General features: G+C 40.8%; 1 protein-coding gene across 4 annotated transcripts in view; it reads right to left on the minus strand.

The window, feature by feature from the left end:
- The window catches only part of CEP112 (centrosomal protein 112), a 162988-nt gene extending 145327 nt beyond the window's left edge, over window positions 1-17661 (minus strand). For 3 of the 4 annotated variants that reach the window (XM_084218206.1, XM_084218204.1, XM_084218207.1), the window contains exons 1-6: window positions 17584-17661; window positions 16777-16897; window positions 15673-15863; window positions 14827-14975; window positions 9351-9441; window positions 6455-6529 (exon numbers count right to left, since the gene is read on the minus strand). In XM_084218206.1, coding sequence (XP_084074332.1) covers window positions 6455-6529; window positions 9351-9441; window positions 14827-14975; window positions 15673-15863; window positions 16777-16876 — 606 coding nt within the window. In that variant the 5' untranslated portion in view covers window positions 16877-16897; window positions 17584-17661. Of the gene's footprint in view, window positions 1-6454; window positions 6530-9350; window positions 9442-14826; window positions 14976-15672; window positions 15864-16776; window positions 16898-17285; window positions 17505-17583 lie in introns of those variants that run through there. The other variant, XM_084218205.1, reaches the window with a different exon arrangement.
- Between the last annotated feature and the right edge of the window lie 5195 nt (window positions 17662-22856).

Here is a 22856-nt window from a genome sequence, read left to right on the forward strand (position 1 = left end):
TTATTGTCAGGGAGTTTACTAAAACAGTTACACTCAATTTTCCATCACACAAAGTATCCTGTGTTGGCAGTTAAATCCAAAGGCAGCCACCAGGGAATGAAGGAATCCTGGATGCACCCACTGCCACAAAAAAAGAGGAATTTTGGACACAGAAGAGACTGGGAGGAGAGGAATACAGGAATGGGATCAGCCTGGAGCACCAACCACAGGAGATCCAGTGGAGGGGAAGGAAAAGCAAATCAAGAAGAGGGAAATAAAAGGTACAGAAATTCCAAACTGGAAAAATTTTGGAGGATTTTCTTTGTCCTACACATTTATAACTACTATAGGACTTTCTACCTACATTTCACTGGTATTCTATTCCTCCTCTCACCTCAATGTGGCCACTTCCCCATCCAGCCCACACTCCAGATCATCCCCAGGGCTGAAGGTGTTTGCCAGAAGCTCAAGGCACTCCCCAGTTTGGCATCAGTGGAAGCCTTGACCAGTATCTGGTGGAATCTGGAGAAGGCTGCAGAGCCACTTTTCAAAGGCTTCATGATTTCCCAAAGCCCTGTCTCTCATGCAGAATCACCCTCCACTTTGGCTTTTTTACTTTTTGAAGCCAAAGTAATATAAAAAGTGTTGTAAATATTTACAATTAATTAAAATCCTTTATCTGCCCATGACATTCAGCTGTTTGCAGCCTTCACTTCAAAACCATCTGAAAAGCTAAGGTACATCCTACTTGTTTATGGGAAAGAAGGAAAATGTGTCTCTAATACTTTGTAGGGCCCAAGTCTTGCATTTTTTGATTTTGTAACAGCAGCCATATGTGCTTTGAAGTTAAATGTTCCCACTTTGTTACTTGTTGTGGATTATATCCACTTAAACTGATCTGTAAACATTTAATGCCTCAACATTCATTCTTTTCATGCTGGTCTTCTGCAAAACTTCTTGTTCTCCAAATTAAACCACATTAAAGAGGGACTATCACAATAAAGAATGCCCCAAAAAAGAAAAAAAAAAAGTCTGTATTTATGAGAAACATGCAAATTTAAAAATAATAAGCAAAAGGTCAAAGACAAGCCAAAATACATATGTATGAAACTGAAGGACTGCCATGAGAAGAGCAGTAAATCACATGCTTTTTTAAGAGTATGAACCAAATAAATGTCATCATGAAAGACATCTTTATTTGAACTAGAACTGAACTCTAATTTGTAAATACCACTTCTTAACAGAAGTGGTATTTTGAATGTCTTTGTAGGAAAGATTTTGGATTCCCCTGCTCTATTAGGCAGTCTGACAAAAAATCATGTTTCAATTTGTGAAGAGTGCAATGGTCACCTTCTCCTTCTCCTAAAGCAGAGCTGTGAGGGTGTTGGATGATCAGATCCCCGTGAAGAAAACTCCCCATCACCTAACAGAGATGATCTACTTCATTAAAATGTATCCATTTTCTTAAATTGAAACAAAAGTATTGCAAAAATGTACATAAAAATAAAATTACAAACTGCGTTTCAGGCAAAGTAGCCATAATTTATAAGTTCAGTATTTTCAATTTCTATTTATTTTAACGACACCTAAAGCAGTCAAAACTAAATGTTTATGAGTTATACAATTTTAAAGCTATCAATGGAAGTAATGAGTGAAGCACTGACAAAAGCTGAAATGCTTTCCCCAAAAAGCAAAGACAGTGCAGAAAAAGCACGATTTTGAGCTTTAAGTACTTCCACAAGTCTCATCCTCATCAATTACATTCCATCCCTCAGGCTGAAAATATGGTCCACTCCAGAAACTCCCACCAAAGCTTTGCTCTTTTGCTAAGTAAATACCACAACAATGACAACACTGAAGCCATGGTTCCAAACTACCCCTCCAAAGTCCTGTTCCACTCTTTGGAAGATGTTTCTCCAGGGATGGGTATCTCCAATAGTGCCCAACTTCAGCCTGTGTCAGTCCACTCACAGAATATTTTAAATATTAAGATTCAGGGAATAAAACCCCAACACTTGTATCTGCAGGCTCGTTGCACATTCCCCCCTAAGCTTCATCAAAGACTAAATGGGATTGTTTTCAAAACAAGGATGACAAAAACACACATGAAAGAGTTAAGAACACTTAAGACTTTGAAATGGTAAACAACTAAACTGAACCTTGCCCTAAATTCTTACTTTAATCTACCAAACCCAGCCAGCCAGCATGTTCCCTACAGAAATAACTGCTGAGTAGCTTCAGGAAATTTGAGTAAGGACATTCTTATCTAACATCATAATTTGTAGGGAAGTTCACTTTAATGCTGCTGTTGCAGTCTTAGTGGAAGGACATTAAAGCACATGAAGGCTGTTTGTCAGCATGGAAGTTGAATTTATTTTTTGAAGTCACAACACCACTTGGAGTTCACTGTGGGAAAGTTTTCCCAGCACTGCTGCCCTCCAAGGCCACAACATATACAGTAGGTATGTTTATAGTAAGCAGCCAGACTGAGAAACCAAACAAAAGATAATCAAATGGCTTGTGCAGAAATGGTTGAGCTTAACTAGACTGGAAAGACATAGGCAGATGTGAGCCAAGCACACAGAGCAGGCACAGCATCCACTGCTGCTGCAGCCTCCCAGGAATTCCCAGCACTCCATCACTTAACCCTGTGTTACACCACTTTGCTCCAAGGAAGGAGAAAGGAACACAGCCACCAACCAGGGAATTTCTTTGGTCTCAGTCTTCTCCAACCTTTCCTAAGCAATCACATTTGCCAGGACAAGTTCTTCTGGGCAAGACTGAGCGCCCAGTCAGCCCCACATCACTTCTGGGAAAAGCTAAAGAGTTAATTCTTGTCCTGGCTGAATTCCAGCGATGAAAAATCGTGTTCTCCCTGATTAAAAAGCCCTTTGCTGTTTCCCCAGGGTGCAATCTCTTTGTGTGCTTTCCACCTAAAATGATGTGCTGAATTTCCTGGGATGTTTGAAAGAGATGCTTTGTCACCCCTAAAAGTGGCTACAATTTGGTGACAAGTGAAACTGCATCACAAACATCATGAAAGAGAGTGAGAGACAGACAGGTGAGGTAAGAATTTGCAGGGGTTTAATTAATTGTTGTTTCTTTACGTAGCTTTTATTTTTTTTATCCAAAAATTATGTTTGCCTACAATCTAAAAAGCTCAGCTAAAGAGGAAAAAAGGGCAGCTTAATTCCATTATCCAACAAGGTTTTTTCCCTGACACTACACATCTCTCACAATATTTCATGATTTCTGAGATATAAACAGGAGATAATCACCTCCCCTTCAGTTATGAAGTCCACTAGAGCTGCAACAATGTGCAGAAATTTATTGACAGCTGTTAATGAAATAAGAATATAGAATCACAGAAAAGTCTGGGAAGGGATCCTAAAGTTCTTCTCATTCCCCTAGCCCAGGTTACTTTTATTATATTTCAGGATTCCTGAAGAAGGACAAAAAGTTTAAAGTAACAACATGACCAAAGATTACTGGCATTTATTTGTCTCAGCTCCTGCTCCTGAAACTTTTCCCTTCAAACAGCCATACAAAAGGATTTCTGTTTTTCTACATTGCAAATGCACCTTCAAGGCAGGAACAACTGATAAAGGACAGTCCCCACATCAGTTTAGATAAGAGTCAATGCAGGCTAAGAAAAACACATTTTATAATATATGTAAAATGAGTGTAAATTAGTATTCCACGTATGAAAGGCAAATTTATCACAATCAAAACTCAACTTTTTTTTCAAACATTTACTCATGCCTGATTAGAATCTAAAGAACTTCAATCATAAAATGTTTGATAGGGATAATCAGGAATGCTGCAAGGAAAAGGGGAAAATTCTTTGATTACTCACAAAAAGTAACAATATCAGCAAAGTAACACAACAGATTTATTTCTCCTGTAGAAAATGTTATTATTAAGAACAAAATATCTGAAACCTCCAGATTTGACCTCTCAGCTTAGTAGAAAACTCATAAAAGCATTTCCCAAAACTTTCCACAGTATTTTTAATAATAATATTAAAAAAAAATCTCAATCACTGATGTGGGTATATCATAAAAACTAAAAATACATCCAGAAGGTGACCTTAAAAATACAAGAGCTTTGAAGAAGAGGAAATTTAAAATATATTACAGAAGGAAGAGGCTGAAAGACAACAGCAAAAAATAAATTATCAATTTATAACTGGTCACTTCAATCCCAAGCTGGAGCACTGAAGGCTCAGCAGCACCTCACAGCTGGAAGACACCAGGGCTGTCTCACCAATGTGTGTACCTAGCTGGGTATTTGCAGATTCTGGGATAAAAGCATGGTCTGCATGTAAACTTGCCTGAAATACTCACAGCTTCCTAAAATGACACAGATTCTTACCAATAAAAATCCTTGAACAACCAAAAAAACCCAAGGAAAGTTTCAAAAGCTTTTCAAAACAACTGTTCTTCAGGCCAGGCAGCTCAAAGTGAAAGCCATTCTGTATCTCCTTTCTTATCTTCCCCCACTACTGAAGTATTTTTTGGGTCAAGGGTCTCCTGTATCTCAGGTAGGATCACTGTAAATTAAATTTCCCAAACGGTTTGCAGCTGGGAGTAGCAATTAAAGGAAAGCAAGATGCTCCCATGGCAATTTAAATGCTTGCAAATAACAGCAGCCACATCTGACACTCAAACCTTACAGATTCCAAGGGATCATTTAGTGGGGTTTTTTATTTTTAGCAGTGACATATTCTTTAAGCGTGACACTCCACTTAAAACTTCCTGACCCTTTCAGAACCCACTGGAGGCCGTGATCCACAGCAGGGAAATGCTGTTCAGCACAACCCCTCACAGACCTCTCCTTTACAACCTCCAATCCCCTTTGTCAGGTAACTCCCAACAAGTCTTATCAGGCAATCAAAGTCTCTCATGAGCGACTTCTTTAATTACCATCCCTGGAGAGGAGACTTGAAAAACTGATTTATGTGCCACGGTAGCCAATTTGTTATCCAAGGGAGCTCCTGTATCAGCAGAGGATCATCACACTTTAATAACCAGCCATTATCAGCACAACATGATTGCAAACTGGAATTTCAATTAGGGAAAGAAATAAAATACAAATAAAATGACAGAGATAAGAGATAAGCAGGCAGGCAGATTGACACTGATATAAAAATGCAGGCTATAAAGAGATCCTTTGTCAGCATCAGTTGGTGTAATTTGTAAAATGGCCATGAGCAAGCTCCCCCCCCTTAAAGCAGCTTTAAAAGCTCAAGGTATTACAGCTTTCTGCTCATATCATCCAATGGATAAATACAGCCCAAATATTCAAAATCTGCAAGTGATTGCACCTTTGTTTCAGGCACCTGTGCAATGTTGACACTTTCACCCATCTCCACCCTCAGCTTGGAAAAAGCAGGAGAAACACCAAGAAGGACAGAAAACCATTAATATTCTCTGTTATCCTTTCTGATTGCACTGAAGAGAACTTGGCCATCCATGAAAAACCTGCAGTGTAATAGGCAAGATTTTTAAATGCTGTCATATCCCTCTGGACTGACAATAGTGCAGGAAGAATAAGGATCATTTGGCAGCTGATTAAAATGACAACATGAAAATACGTGATTATTTTGCAAAAAACAAGGCTGAACTATTTCATTAGACTCGCTCTCATCACTCCTAACTTTGGCTGCAACTCTGTGAGCTTTCAACCTATGAGAATAAGGCAAAATAAGGAAGAAAAGAAAGATGAAACCTCCCTGTTAAAATCAAAGTGATCTTAATAAAACTAAACTGCTATAAGGATATTAATTCCAATGAAATAGGTTAAAGATTTGGTGGTACAAGTGAAAGGGTTACAAAAAAGATAAAATAACACAATAGGAAAAATACATTAAAATACATCTACAGAAAAGAGGTGCTTCATTGTCTCCTTAGAACTATTGTGGACTAATACCACAGAAAACACAACCAAGGGAATAAAGTCTTATAAGAGTAATAAATTTGAATTATTAAAAGGGAAAGAAAGAGGTGAATGCACAGAAAAGCCTCCTGAACACTTTCAAAAGGAGGCACATTGACCAAAAAAAATCTGAGTTGTACTAACGACTTACAAATTCTGCTTTGGTTAAAAAAAAATAAACACAGAAAGCCAAATTCTTCCTTCATTAATACAAGTGTAAATAAAAAGTAATGTTACAGAGTCATCAAGAATTAGTCTGAATTTCTACCAGAGTAAGACTCTTGGTTTTGACCAACAGCCATTATTTGGCCTGATTTATGAGTAACCATACTAAATGTGTAAAGATTATTATTACTTAAAATTTCAATTTTTTCCCTCATACATTCCTAAATAACCTTTCCAAGCCTTAGCAACTCATTTCTAAAAGACTGATTCCCACACAAAGTTTTGCTGGCTAAGCTCAGAGAGCAAACTACATTACTGAGAAGTTCCCTTCACTGCAAGATAATAAATAAGTAAAGTACTCAGTTTATTTTACCCCAAGATTCCAACTATTGAGCCGTGCTTCCAGGTCATCATCATCAAATGAAAACTTTCTTTTGTGTTGATCATCCTGGAACATAAAAAATGTCAAAGAAAATATCAGAATTACTGGCAATTATTTTTTTAATTTAAAATTAAACTTCTCATTGACTTGGTCATAGCTACACTGCACTTCCTAGTAGTGTCACAATATTTCTGACAGTTTTCAGCTTCCAGAGGATACTGGGCTGAGAAAGCAGCTCAGAGGATAAATTCGCCTGGCTCTGCACTTTAATGTTCTTCTTTATTTATTTCCAAAGCAATGGTCTCCCTTGTAGAGGGTGAATTTACTAAAAGACCCAATATACTCCATTTTCAGGTATCTATCACCTCCACAGTGCCTTTTCTGGGGCTAATGCAGAATTCAGCAATCACAGGATCAGCCTCCAAATAAAAAAAGCAGATTTAGAAATGGAAGGAAACCAAGGCAGGGATGATTGTCAAAGCAGAGGACAGAGCAGCTGCTGCCCAGCTCAGAGCTCTTCCCTGATTTCCAGCACCCAGCCAGGGCTGTGGTTATTGCTGCTGCAGGAAGTACCAGGGAATTGCCTCTCAGAAGAAAGGTTTTTCCTGGGGGATAACAACAACTACCAACATTAAATGGATCTAGCAGGGAAAGCTGGTACAGAACATTTCCCTTGGCCCAGGTATTTAAAAACCAACACTGAAGCCTGAATTACTTTGTGTCATGAAGTGAGGTTTGTGTATGGGTCTGCCAGCACCTTTTCTTTAAATCTCATTTGTCACAAGCATCCGGTGGCCAGAGCTTGGGCTGCTCTTAATCCACACTTGGTTGAAGCAGCTCTTAATGTTTCTTGAAAGTCTTCCTGCTCCTCTACCTGGGCCTAAACCATGCCAGAACATCTGTGAAATCCCAGAACATCCCTGACAATGGAACGAGGTATTGCTTGTTCCAGCCAGCCAAACATTATCAAACTGGCAAAGCAAGAGAGCATTGTTTCACTTAAAGGCCCTTTTAGAGCTGTAATCACAGGAGAATCCAGTATATGGAGCTGAAGAACAATGAAGTGCAGTAATTTGTCCAACACTGACCTGGAAGCTGCAGCAGAGCCAGCAATAACAACAAAAAAAATATTAAAAATAAACAAGCCAAAGCAGCAAAACTCCCCAACAAAACTTTAAAGCCCCACATCCAGGTTTCAACTGAAGAATACATTTTTTTTAAAAATAACTCTTCCATAAGGAATATTTCCTGAAGTAAAATAAACAGGAAACCAATAAGGAGACATGTAGTAAAGCCAGCATGTGGTTTTATTTTTAATGATGGCATTTCTGTATTTAAATTCCATTTGTATACATACAATCAACACACACATAAATACATTCCCAGCAATCAGAGCCTAGAGCACAGACACTGATTTTTGCCCACTGAGCACCTGTAACCTGCCCTGATAAACCATCCCCTTGCTAATCCTCTATTCCAGATGCACAGCAGAACACAAATTTCCTCAGAAAGGAGCTTCCAGTTTATCCTATTTGCACTTCATGTCCTCATAAATCCTCAACTGTGCCCAGCTGCAATCTTTCTAAACTATTCCTCTGATAGAATCAAAAATGAAGCGTGGGCAGAGCTGGAGGAACAAACAGGAAATTCAGTGTTCACAGAGGGGTGAGGGCTGCTCTAGGTGTGGTGAAGGACACTGCAAGGCCACAGAGCACATTTTGGAAGGTAAACAGCACATTTCTTGGTATCACACATTTGTCAGGAGTAATTGTCAGTGCAAAGCTTGCAATCATATAAACAACATCATTGAATATGTTGGACTAAAAGGGTTTCAGACAAAGCCTGTTCAATGCCCTTTCATCAGTCAAAATGCTTGTTGTGGAAAGTCTGATGAAACAAACTGTCCAAAATTCACTCTTTCAGAGGTCAACCATCACTGAACAGAGCCAGAGGCATCTATGCAGCTTTCTTTAATCTGTTATTGCAAAATACAAGATGATGTCAATGCAGGCACGTTGCCAAGCCCGGGGAAAACAATGCAGCAGACACTGAACACACAACACTAAACAGAGGTCAAGCATTAGGATGAACTCAGCATCCTACAAGAAATTCTTTTCCCCTGCACTGCAGAGGATAGGTTTTGATGAGCTTTAGTCCTCCCTTGTTGGAACCCTGGTTACTGAGAATTTCAGACTTTCTGTGCTGCCAGGCACTGACCCCATGAGAACACTGCATTGACCTGAGGCTGTGGAGAAGCTTCCAGAATGGAATGGCAGATTTGGGATTGTGGGTGTGGAGTTTGAATAGAAGTGTGTGATATCACAGGGTGGAAAACTCAGAGTTGAAGGGTTTAGAATATAGTAATAGATATAAAGCAGGATGGAGGTTTTAGGGCGGAGGCTGCTCCTTCTTCTTCACCTTCTTCTCCATGGGTTTGGGTGGTTTTGTGTAATTGGATAAAGAAGTTCCCATTGCAGGCACGGGTGGTTGGTTATTGGGTTAAAAGTAAAAATAATTTAGGTATCATTTCTTAATTGGACAGTTTATTCTTAAAAGCCTTATATAGAAAGAGAGATGGGGCTCCATTTTTAGTTTGTTAGAGTGAAGTGCTGCAGAACTCAGGGTTTGTGAGACTGTGACGTAGATAAGACATAGATAAGAACTAATAAACATCTGAGTCCCAACAAGAAATCCCCTCCAGCACATTTAATCCTGACCCTGACAAAAAGAAGAAAAAAGCTCGACACTCCCTATCACTCCCTCCCAAATGTCTGCACCTTTACACAGGGATCATGACCCACACAGCTGGAAATAACAGCTTGACAGGGATATATAAAAGCACCTCAGGGAAAGCAGAGCTTTAGGACAAAAAGGAGGAGCATCTTACAGACAGTGACGTGCCTAGGTCATCTTCATCTGTCCGGTGAGGAGAGCTCAGACAACAGGATATTACTGATGGCTTCTCACTGAGTCTTTCCCTGTTAGTAATGACAGGAGGAAGCAGAAAGAGAGGAGTTCATTTTCAGCAACTTGTGGCACACAAAGGATGTTAAATCACAGAATAGAACTGGGTAAAATATATACAAGAAAATAACTGTCAAGATGGAAAGATCAAAAAAAAAAAAAAAAAAGGAGAAAAATTTCATGTTAAAGGCAAACAAAAGCCTTAAGTGTTCCATTAAAAAAACACTGCCATACAACCCCAAATCAAAAAACCCACTAGAAATATTGTGTACCTGACTGTACATTAAAAAGTGTTCTTTGTTTTCTTTCACTACATGACCCAACATCTCCCAAAGGATTTTAGGGTAAATCCCAGCTAAGGAGAGGGCTGACCTAAGTCAATGTTTTTGAAACAATATTGCTAAGAATATGAAACAACATAAAATGGAGTCCAGTGACTCAGAGAAGAAAGAGGAATTAAGGTGATGGTTGGTTGCACCATAGGGGAGACTTTTAAGACCAAAAATTAGGTTAGAACAAGGTAAATGATGCTATAACACACAAAGGGCAGGAATGACACAGCTCTGTACAAAGGCAGTGGCTTGAAAGGCCAAGGTGGAGAGGAACAAGTCCCAGAGATTGTCTTGGTTTCATTTAATTTCTGTTTTATGGACTAAAGTGGAATTTATGGGGGGTGATAACGAAATGCCCACAAGACAGGACACAAGCACAGCATGACCAAGTGCTCTGTCCAGCAGAGGGATTTTCTGGAAAAGCTTTTGTTGCAAATAAAGCACTTGAGCAAAGGGAAATGCAGATCAGCAGGCAGGTGAAGAGAATTGTCACTGATGCACCTGGTCACAGACATTTCTCAGCCACAGAGTAGGGGGAAAAGAACAAAATAAAGTAGAAGTTTTAAGCATTATTAGATGGGCTGATACAGCAAAAGATCCAAAACAGTAGTGAAACACCCATCAGCACATACTCCACTGTCAAATCCACAGGTATTAAAGTAATTAAAAACTGCTGTTGGTCCCTTCACCTTGCTGTGACTGGCCATATTATATTAAAGTCAAATCAGACCATTCAATACCTCCCCTCCTTTCCATCTGGCAGCAAATGAGATGGCTGCTATGCCAAAAAGACACTGAGATGAATGAAGTGTTTATGAACAGAACAACGACTGTTGGATGCACAATATAAACCAGTCACTTCTAGGGAGACAAACACAAAGTTTTCACAAAGCACAGGGCCCCAGCTTTCATCAGAACAGCAGGGAACAGAGAAATACAACAACTGGGAGCCTACCTTCCCTTCCAGCACCAATAAATCCCATATAAACAACATGTATGGATGCACAATAACAATTACAAAGCAGTAAATAGTTTAGATAAGCAAAGTCTTAGGGGTAAAAAAGATCAAAAGGAATATGATAACACAATGACTGCCTCTTGCATTTCTTACCGAGATTTCATTTGACACAAAATTACCTTTAATTAAAGGGAGATAAATCTTTGCCTGTGAGTAAATCTGCCCTTTCATCAGATTTCCTTTCTGAGTAATACTCAGGTTACCTAACAATGCAATAAAGTTCCAATTGTTAAAAATGAGAGAAAACAGAATTCATGCCCTCGTCATTCAGATAATCAGGAGTATCAACAAATACACAAGCCAACCCAAGCTACCTGTATATTTGCAAATACACCAAAGGGAGGACAAAAGCCTAGATGCATTCTTAGTTCTGTACTTGCTCTTTTGAAGAGGAACTGAAAAGGAAGCTCCTTTACTTAACTGTACAACCAGAATTTGAAACAATTCTCAAGGATGAACACAATTTTGCTCCTATCAGGTATGTACCACCCATCCATTACCTTTTCCAGCCTCCTGCTAATACAGGTCAGGCTCCAAAAAGCACAAGATTAATTCTTTTTCCTCCCACTGCAGGTGAGTGAAGGATGAGCAGAGTTTTGACATCAACCTGTGACCTCCTGCTCCAGCACAAGCAGGGAGCTGGCACGGGAGGAGGCAGCAATTTGCTGCTAATAAAGGAGATTAGTAAATATTCCTTCTAGGAACAAAGTGAGGGAAATTCACTGATTACTCCTGGTCCAGCATGACTACACACCCACCTTTAACAATGTTTTCAGGCACACTTTATAAACATAGAGCAGAATTTTCCTGCAGGGTCAGAAAGCCCAGGTTTCTGTTCAAACCAATCTCAACATTTCTCAAACCAACCCTCTCACATTTCAAAATAAAGCTGCACCTTTCCAGTCCCAGCAGGTTGGATTTATTCATCAACACCCCAGTTTGCAAGTAAGGTATGTATATATATATATCTAAGGCTTTTATTTAGGCAGAAAAACAACTTCATATGGAAAAGTCAAAATTGTCCAACACAGAATTATCTGTATTGCAAGATAAAAATCACTATGAAAAGAATTTCTGTTTGTTTGGGTCTTTGAAAGGAGAGAATCTTGAGATAAAGAACATCAAGCAGTTACTCAAACATGTCTCACTGACATTATCTATTTTGCCCTGAGAAAATGTTGTAGGAACTGAGTCATGGCTGGAATGCAAAATTTTCATCCAACTACACAAATTCCATGCCCATGGATGCAGTTTCCCAGTGCACATTCAGAGGAGAGAGACAAATACAGTGGAACTCGGTCACCATCTGCTGGCTCTCCCTACAAACTGCACATCCAGAAATATTTAATATATTACAGTTTTACCTGCACTGATTGCTCATCCAGAATTGTAAATACAAAGACAACCAGGATCTATAGGTTGTATATAGGTAATATCTTAACATTTTCACATTTAAGTAAATACTAAATATGTAAATATTTTGTATTTTTCAAAACACAACAGCTGAAATATTTACCTTCAGTATTTTTCTGCAAAACTTGCAGGAAAATGAAGTTTCTTATTGCAGTGAAGATTAATTTATTTAATCTACAGAACTATCAAAATTTTCCAACACAAATTCAGATTTCCTTAGACATAGCCCCACTCTTGTCCAAGCATCCACTGGCAGAGCTGTGCATATACACCTGATTTTTAATTCCTTTAAACGAGTAACATTATTCAATTACATTTACTTGCTTCTCCTGGCATGGAACAATTTGCAACCTAGGAAATAATTTGCAATGCAGGTCTCTAGAGAACTCAGCAGAGTCTTGGGAACCACTCTGATCACCAATGTAGGTATTGCTTCATTCCCACAGGATAGAAGGGGAAGAGTGAAATAAAGTTTCACTACATGAAAAATAACTTTGGGAACTTTGCCAGGCCAAGCTGAATCTTAGGTTCAGACACAAAGTGGGAAAAAACATCAAATTCCCAGTATTCTACTACAAACCAGGTAGAAAAAAGAGAAAACTATGGCAAAGAAGGGAGGGAATAAGTGGAACTGCACCTCAGCTTTCCTCCAGCAGGGACCAGCCCCAGTGGGCTGCAGAGGGAGGAATATGCAAATCTCACCCCAGCTGACAGCACAAGCCAGGAATTTAGAGTAATTAGGTGTATTTTTACACCACAAATATTTCAGTGTGCTAAATTGGGCCTAACAGAGGAGAGTTGTGCTGATATTGTTTTATTGCTTCTAACACCCAGAGTAATACTTTGACTTGATGCTGCTCCCAGGGACTCACACAACCTGGTCAGACCCAGGCCAGGTATCCTGACATTGCACAACACTAACAAAAATTCTTCCAAGGTCTCAAAAAACATTTTTAAAACATTATACATTCCTTGTTTTCATACTGTCAATTTTTTTTTTTTTTAAATTAAGGATATCTGAACAGCTCCTCCTAACAATTTTCTGTATCTGTCTGAAACTAAACTTGAAAATGTGTTTCTAACACAATGAAACGTAACCAGAATCATTCCTTTTCCAGTGAATTCTCTGTAATTCACTGACCAAATCAGTAATATCGTAACTCAACTGGAAATTCTCCATTGTCTGCCTCTGGTATTTAAACCACAAGTCTCTTATCAAAACCACAGGTTGTAATCAGAGCCCGAATGCAAGCAACCAGAAGAGCCCCTAATCCTCAAGAAAGGGAGATACAAAGACCTCAGACATAAGAGTAACTTTTGAAATTATTGTTAGAATTACACACAGTTAATGGATACAGAAGAGTTTCATGATTCACTCAATATTAATGTGATTTAACTTGCAAGTGTCCATCTGTCACTTATCCAAATCACTGCTGGGAAAATAAAAACATGATTGAAAAATGATGATAAACAGCCTAAACATCAGTGTGCCTACAAGAGAACAGCTAATAGTGGCCACTTATGAAAGATGTAAGTGAAGACATGAAAAAAGCATTGGACTTCTGAAACTAAACTTGAAAATGTATTTCCAACACAATGAAACGAAACCAGAAGCAGAGCAAACTCTCACTTCCTCTTGTACAGTAACTACTGAGCTTTGACTAATATTCACTCCATGTCTAAGAGTGCTTCCTTCACCAAGGATTTCAGAGAGGTTAAACATTAATGAGACTTTAAAAGGGGCAAAAAAGAGGAAATTCCATCCATGACTGAAATGCAGACACATAAAGAAAAAAAGGAACACAGATCCTGATAATCAGCACAAAGTTGCACTATGTAAGAAAATCCAGAAAGTAAATACTTAAGAACAGTAGATTAAACTGAAATTTACTTAAGATTCTCACAAATTAGGACAGAATAGAGCTGAAGTTTTCCAAGTGTCCAAATGACCAGCTTGTCACTCCTTCAATACTGCAGGGACATCTTTCTAAGCCAACAGGAAAACAAGCCTTAATAACTACACATTTCACCCTTTTTCCCTGCTGTAAACAGCTCTATCCTCAGCTGACTGGGACTGAAGATGCAGTTTAAGCTCACTGGCTGCTGCAAATCAAAAACCTAAATCTCACTCAGCAAAACTTGCTTATCTGCAAGGAGCCACTATTCCATTTCCTCTAAAAAACCTGTGAGCAGCAAACATAGAACAACCTCTAAATCTACCATCTGTATGCTTGTTTATACTTCTAATCTACAGGGGGAAAAGCCATTTAAAAGTATTTGATAAAACAGCTGCTTTCAGCATCATGGCCTTAGACTACAGATGTAGGCTTTGATTTTCCATGTTAGGTGTCTGGAACTGAAAGGAGGAGGAGAACAAGAGGAAGAGAAAGAGGATAGGGGGATGGGACATGGAAGGAGATGTAAAGAAGTCAGAGAAGAAGGCATAATGGAGAAAAGTAAGAACAGAGGAGTCTAGAAGTTCTCATTACACTGAAGCTGTTAGCAGAGTTTCTGACTATAAACTCTGATGGTGAGTCCCTGAGGGTGTGCAATAAACTCATCCAAACTGAGACATCCAGAGCTTACAGCTATTAAATACAAATCAAACACTGCTGAAGCAAGGACAGAAACCTTACCCCTGTGCAGGAGCTGTTCCTGAAGATGAGTCCTCCACAGAGGATACATTGCTGTCCTGGTTTCCCAGGTCTCTCAGCACCCACTCAGATAAGCAGCCAGGGTGGTTGTTCTGAACTCTTGGTGAACTTGGTTCATCAAAATAAACTGACTGGAATGAGAACAAAGGCAAAATCAACAGCAGAATATATTTACACAGATGCATTATTTAGACCCTTAATGTCATTTCTTGCAGGACTGTCTGCAGTACAATCATTCCTTTTCCAGGGAGGTCAGTGAGGTGTGCAAATGCCACCTTCCCAACCCATGGGAATTCATGGCAACAGTGTCAATATTTTCCAATACATCTTACAGGATGGGTAATTTTAGCAGAAATTGGCATTATTAAGTCAAGGAAGCTGATGTCAAGGGTTGACACAGCATATTCAGTTCTTCAGAAAACAAACTGCAACTTTAATGATGTCTATTTGAATTCTATAGTCTTCTTAGGCTACTAAAATCACCACCTTTAAGAACAATTTTCCTTTTACAAGAGCTATCTACTGATTAGGACAAAAGAAAGCCTCAAGGGCCTTTTATTACATTTTCCAAAAAACTAGAAAAAGATTACCTTCCTATTCCTTCAAACACCTATTTTCATAAGCCTTCAACCAGAATTTTGAAGACACAAGAAGTTTTGCCCATTGAAAGGTTTCCCCAGCATCAATTACAAGAAATAACTTTATTTATCCCACAAGTTCCACTGAACCCATTCAGAACCATTTGTCACATCTGTGCCAAATCTAAGATGGAGAAGCAATTCCAGGATACATTTTAGCAAGCTTGTCTCATAAAGTAATGACACTCACCATGTAGGCAGGCAGAGTTTTCAGCGTTCCTTCCTCTGGTTTCTGGCTGAAGGGACCATTCAGAACTCCTCTCTCCAGCATGTGGAGCAGCAGTTTTGCGTACAAGTTTCGATTCTCCCTTCCCACTATTCCTGTGCCTGCTGCTGAAGGTTTGCAGAGTTTTTTAATCCATAGTGAGCATCTTACTCTTTCTGAAAATACAGATATATACATTTTCAGAGCAAATCAAACACATGCAGAAAACAGAAGCCATCACTGGCACCAATTTTGTATGTTTCTCCCTTCTACACCGAAGTTTAAAACAAAACAAACTCCCAAATGACCAAACCAAATAAATATAATAAAATGGTTAAAGACTTAGAATAAAAACAAGTCTTTAACAATGGTTCAAATTTACACATTGCACAAACATTTTCTATAAATTCGTGTTTACCAGAAGTTTACATCACTTTTGTAAACAACATGGAATTGGAAGCCCAGGAATTCTGCACTCATTGCAAGAGCTGCCATAAACTTACAGCTTGCATGAGCATTAACACTTTAAATACACAATAAATCCTCATCCATTTAAAAAAATAAAACTCTATTTAGACAAGATTTGCTATCAGATAAGGAAATTATTCATTTGGTTAAATGTTTATGCATAAAGCTCTTAATTTGTAGGGTTTGTAGACTTTAATAATAACCAGCCTATTGTAAAAATTAGGTTTATGCAACATCATTTATTAATTAATGTTCCTATTATTACATATTCCAGAACAAATGTTAACAATTTTATAATTAAAAAATATTTGCTATCTCAGAAACAACGCCCTTTAAAAGCTTTTAGCTTCTACTGAACTAGGCTTTTAAAGATTGATGTTAATGTATTGTAAATGTGCAAAAGCACATTTACATCATGAAAACAAGACAGATAAGGTCAAACACTTGCAGTAGGCACCTAAAACATCCAACTTTAGAAGTTGTGCAAACCCCCCAACAACCCCCAAAACTATACCTTGTAATGTGAGAGATGAAGTGCCTGGTTAAATTAATTACAAATAATAATTGTCAGTCCCTAGGGCTTTGCTATTAGTGTTTAAATGCACATTTTACCATCTGTACCTGAACTGTTCTGCAGGTTAAGGACATAGGGCTTCATAGCCACAATACAGCGATCTAATTCCACATCCAGTTTTTCCTTTATTTCATCTTCACTGCTCATGTTGAAAGCACACAAATTAACCTGCAAAATTAATGCCATTGATGTAGAAAAGGTTAAACTCTGTTTTACATCAGTCTCTCTTCGTCTTAGGCCACACAAAGATGTGCTTGGAACAATACAGAAAGTGAAACTAGATGTGTTATGTTCAAACAAACACAAAACTAAGCCAGATTCTTTGTAACTAACAGGTTTTCAGTGTAATCTACAAGAATGAGCTTGTTTAGATTTGAAACTGGATAGCCAACCACACAATAAATATATTCATTACACCCAATTTGTATAAAACACCTCAAGGCGTTTGTGTGATACCGCATTCCTAACTTGGTATCCCTTAGAATTAGAGGTTTGGGATTTTTTTAAAGAAGAGGGGGGAGGAAGGCGGGAAAACATCAAGTAGAGCGATAGTTACAAGTAACAGCAGCAAGAAGCTGTCAGGGCCGTTCTTCGGGAGGCAGCACCGCCCGGGGCAGCGCTCTCCGCTCCCGCGCCGTCCGTTCCCCGGCGGAGCGAGGCCTTTCCAGGCACATTCCAGCAATGACCGCGCTCCGTGCCGGCGGAGCCGCACACCCGGGCCCGCCCCGGGCCCTTCCCGGCGCTCAGCCCCGGCCCCCGGCCGTGCCCCCGGCCGTGCCCCGGCCCGGGGAGCACTCCAGCGTCCCCGGCAGCCCTCCCTGCCCCGCCGGGCCCCGCGGGCCCTGCCCCGTTACCTCGGGGGGCTGCGGGTCGCGGCCACGGCGGGGGGAGGCGGCGGCCGAACGTTCAAACCGGCCCCGCTCCCGGCGGCCCCGGCCCCGCGCGTTTCCGTTTCCGCGGTGACCGGGGCTGGCCCGGCCCGGCCCGGCCCGGCGGCCTCAGGCGGGGGATGGAGACTGCGAGCACAGCCCGCAGGGGCTGGGGACTTGTTCGTCCCCAGGAACGGGGAAAGCTCTCGGCACTGAGGAGTGCGAGGAAGGGGCACCGCGGAAACACAGTCACAGCTCTGAGAGGCGCTGGGCTCTTCCCTCTGGTGACCGGGGACGGGAGCCAGGGCACGGCTGGAGCTGTGCCAGGGGAGGGTCAGGTTGGTTTTTGAAAGGTTCTTCCCCCAAGGGTGCTGGCACTGCCCAGGCTCCCCAGGGAATGGTCCCGGCCCCGAGGCTGCCGGAGCTCCGGAGCGTTGGGACAGCGCTGCCAGGGATGCCCAGGGCGGGGCTGTTGGGATGTCTGGGCAGGGACAGGGGCTGGACTCGATGATCTTTCCCGCTCAGGATATTCTGTGATTCCTGCCCGAAGCGATGAATGTCACCACATGGCTACACCCAGTGCTCTCCCCCAGATTGCCTTTGTAGTAGTTATGGATCCGCTCAGACACGCACGGAAAACGCCTCAGGAGTCCCCAGCAGAGCCTCGGGGAGCTGCGGGGCAGAAACGGGAGATGGCAGAATCACAGAATCACACAAGGTTGGAGGAGACCTTCAAAATCATCGGGTCCAACCCAGCCCCAACCCCTCACCCAAACCCTGGCCCCCAGTGCCACATCCAGGCTTTGTTAAACACACCCAGGGATGGGGACTCCACCACCTCCCTGGGCAGAACATTCCAGAACTTTGTCATCTTTCCGTGAAAAAAAATGCCGAGTGCAAAGTGCTGTCCCTGGGTTTGGCCGATCCCAGCACAAACCCGGGCTGGGTGGGGAATGGATGCAGAGCCCTCCTGGGCAAGGACTCGGGTGTCGATGGGTGAGGAGCTCAGCGTGCCCCGGGTTTTGTGCCCTGGGCTCTGATGCCAGCCTGGGCAGCAGGGGAGGGGGCTCTGCCCTCTGCCCACCTGCAGAGCTGCCCCAGCCCTGGCCCAGCACAGGGAGGAGCTGGAGCTGCTGCAGAGAGCCCAGGGGAGGATCCAGGATGATCTCAGGAGCCAGGCTGGGAGAGCTGGGGGTGCTCACCTGGAGAGGAGAAGGATCCAGGGAAACCTCAGAGCCTCTTCCAGGGGTTAAAGGGGCTCCAGGAGAGCTGGAGAGGGACTGGGGACAGGGGATGGAGGGACAGGACACAGGGAATGGCTCCCACTGCCAGAGGGCAGGGATGGATGGGATATTGGGAAGGAATTCCTGGCTGTGAGGCTGGGGAGACCCTGGAATAGGAGCCCAGAGCAGCTCTGGCTGTCCCTGGATCCCTGGCAGTGCCCAAGGCCAGGCTGGATAACCTGGTGGTTGGAGCAACCTGGGACAGTGGAAGTGTCCCTGCCCATGGTAGGGGGTAGAATGGGATGGGCTTTAAGGTCTCTTCCAACTCAATTCTACAATTCTGTGCTATGAATTTAATGGGAGTGGTCCAGGTCCTTGATATGCAGGGGATGGACTTGGTGCCTTGTGAGTACAGGAGAGCTGGGACTAGGAAAGTGAGGGTACAGCAGCAGTGGGGGACAAGCCCAGGTTCTTTGTGATGTGGTATTTTATTCCTGAAACTGGATATTGGCTGTTTCTATTCTTGTATCTTCATTATGATCAACATTTGGGGGAAAAAAATGTTTATATTCAGAGCTTAGTGAGAAATATTTGCCACCCTGAAGTTAAAGGTCAATAAATCAGAAGTAGCTTTTGATCCTAAGCAGTGGGGGCTGGGTGCCAGAAATATGAGTGGATAAAATGAGAATGAAATTTCAGGAGAAGGTTCAATAATTGCAGAGCCAATTTTATTCACAGTTTCTGAGTAAAATCTGTTCAAGTATATTCTTGTAGGTAATAGAGAGATTTTGAGATCACTTTAAAACATGAAATGTGCTCCATATTGCTGATGGTTTCTGGGTTGTTTGTGTCCTATCCCAAGGACAGAGAGCACGAGGGGGTGTTGTGAAATAGAAGAATTTCAAAGCACGTGCCTGACACTTCTGCACAAAACCCATGAGTTGTACTTGTTTTGTGGCCATTTCAAGAAAACCATCAATTAATCCAAAAGAATTAGAGAAATCTTTCAGCTGCTCAGTCTCTTCCTGAGAGAATGAAGTGATTGTGTGTATGAATGATCCCAAATAAACCCTCTGACCTCTTTGATTCATACATTTCTCTTTCCCCAAAATCTGTCATGGGCTTTGCTCTGTGTGTAGCATCCAAAGCGCTTTTATCTCGAACAAACAAACTCTTCAGCACTTCTGAGTTTGATTCAGATGCACATACAGATCAAACAAGAAACCCTTACATGTACAGTAGGAAATTGGCTGTTTTCTTTGATTTCTGAGCTAATCTTCAGCAGGAATGATTCTGTGTTAGGGCTCGTTGGGTGATAGATCTGACAGCTACACTGGGGCCTCCTCAGAGTGCCTTAAAGCCACATTTGCACAGAAGCTGTACAAAAATCAGTGATGCAGTATTTCAACCACGGTAGAATCTCAAGAGTACATTGCAAGGATGATTTATTATCTTGAAATTCCAAATTTAAAATAGTTGTCATTTGATTTATATTGGAACACGGGTCACTTCTCATCTGCGTTAAATCCATGGTAGATCCTTGCAGCAGAGTAAGGCTGCTGTGTTTCTGCATGTTGCCTTCAGATTTGAGTATATCTCTGTCATACTCATCACAGAGTACTTTGAAAAACTGAATTTGCTGGAACATGATCAAAAAGAGCACTAGGCCAAGCAAAATCAATGACTGGAACCACTACTCCAGGAGAAATTTCCTGAGGGAGTAGATCCAGTTTCTGGGTCTGCTTCCCAAGGCAGAGCAGGGTGGCCAGAGAGGTTGGAGCCTACCTGAAGTGATTTGACAATTGCATAACTTCTGTCCAAAAAAGCAGAAAGAAAAACACAAGATTGAGGAAATGATTGAGGTCTTGTCTCCATCCAAAGCTGCAGCCTGGACATGAGGAGCACTGATATGCCCTGACCCTCCTGAGTAAATCACTGGAGACACACTGATGCAGAACACAAAGATATCCCAGCCAGAATACAGAACAAATTCCCAATTTGAATTGTAAAAATACGGTCATTTAAGTAAAACATACTCAATACTTTTTTTTCCCCCCACATTTTACCATGTTCTCTTATCTCTTTTACTGCCTCAGCAGGTTGTCACAAGTAACATGAACACAGCTTAAGGCATTTTTTTCAAACATCTCAAAAAATACAGAAAGAAAAAGAAGGCAGGTCTCACTGCCTCACACCAGCTTCTGGAACACTTTGAGTTGCAAGACATTATTTTTCAGCCCTTCTGAGCAAATCTTTCATGTCTGGAAAGTTGTGATTCACAAACACCTCACTACTTCAAAGAGTTAACAGGTCACAGATATTTTTTGCTGCCTCTTCTTGCTTCAGGAGAGTAGATAATAAATTCAGCATGTGAACATTGGCTCCTAAGGGTGATCCTTTCAAGTATTCCAGTGCTTCACATCCAGTGAGGAAGCAGGGCCAGCTGATTTGTTCAGTCATTATTCTGCTGTATGGGTAAGTAGAACTGGGAACATTTCCTTAGGAAAACCTCAGTTTTCCTGGGGCAGCTGTTTTTTTGTGCAAAACACAAGGCATTTCAGGGCCAAGCTGCATTTGGGGGGCAGTGAATGCTAGGTTTGCTTACACCAACTTCACAGGGTTTGCTGTGACACACGAGTTAATATTAAACTGTGTTAGGTATCTCAGCAGCTGTCCTGAACATCCTGATCCCAGAGATGGATCCACACCACATTTAGACTGGATTTCCAAATTAATTGGCTTCTGCCAGCTGAGCTATGTTTGTGTTAGAGGGACTTATGGGTGTCTTGGCCTGCAAATTCATTTGAGGATCCCACCTAAACGTGTCCAACCAAAATATGGCATACACTACACCAAAAAAATACCCACTTCAGTTGCCAGCATGAAAATTAAATTGCACAAAGTCCTAAATACTTAATAATAGCTGCCTCAATGTTTTCTTAAAAATAGGAAGCATAAGGATGAATTATATCAGTCATACTATTAAAATATTCATATGCAACCTTACAAAAAAAAAAAAAGAAAAAATATAATTAGAATATGTTTGGACTTCTTTAATGGCAGCTCTGCCATCTTACAAGTAGCTTGATCTTAATGTTAAAAGGTCCTTTTAAAAGTTCTGCAGTGGATTTTTACTTACTGTGGAGCTCATGCTTTTTATCAAATAAAAACCTTTTAAACTGCAGAGGGAACCCTGTATGACTCATGACAATTTATTGTAAGTGTACCACAAATATTTCTCTATCACTTTCTAATATGTTGAAATTATAATTACTTTTTCTGAATGAAAATACAGACATAAGCACAAAACTTGCCAGACTGGATCATACCAGTAAGCTGCCTGTATCATAAATCAAATTAAAGTACAGTTTACTTCAGAGCTACTTAATGATCAGAGATCAGAACTGTTGCTCAATGGTGTAGAGTTCTCTTAAAAAAAAAAAAACAACAACAAAAAAAAACTGAAGCAATTATGTTGTGTAATATTGAAACAGAGGTAAAAATTAACAGTGGTTTAAAACAGTTTCAGGTGAAGTTAGAATCCCTAAAATGTAAATAGTCTTACTAACTGAAGCAATTTTTTAGAAATATTAAAAAACCCCTTTATCTGATGCTGTTGATGTTTAAATCATGGTTGGATTCTTGGCTTCTAAACTCATTTGGAAATCTCAGTCTTTCTACTTACGTAAATTCTGGAAAATCCCAGGCTCATGGCCTTCTGTCTATCTATAATTAAAGGTCCACTCCCTGTCACAGGGGAGTGGTAATGGAATCAGAACCCAGTAATTACTAATGATTAAGGCCTCTTGCTATAAATCAGTCTAGAGCTAAAGGATCTGATTGATGATTAGATAATATTAAATAAGAACACACTAGTGGCTGAAAATCACTTTATTGTAAAGCAACTGCTGTTGAGGAGGTCATTTACAGTTGCATAAATGTTGGAAATGTGGAGAGAGAAGCACTAGTGCAGGGATTTGGAAGAAAGCAGAGACAAGAGCATGGAAGTCAATGGCTGAAATGATGTGTTGTAGC

This window comes from Fringilla coelebs (assembly GCF_963513975.1).
Source record: "Fringilla coelebs genome assembly, chromosome: 19".
Lineage (NCBI taxonomy): Eukaryota > Metazoa > Chordata > Aves > Passeriformes > Fringillidae > Fringilla > Fringilla coelebs.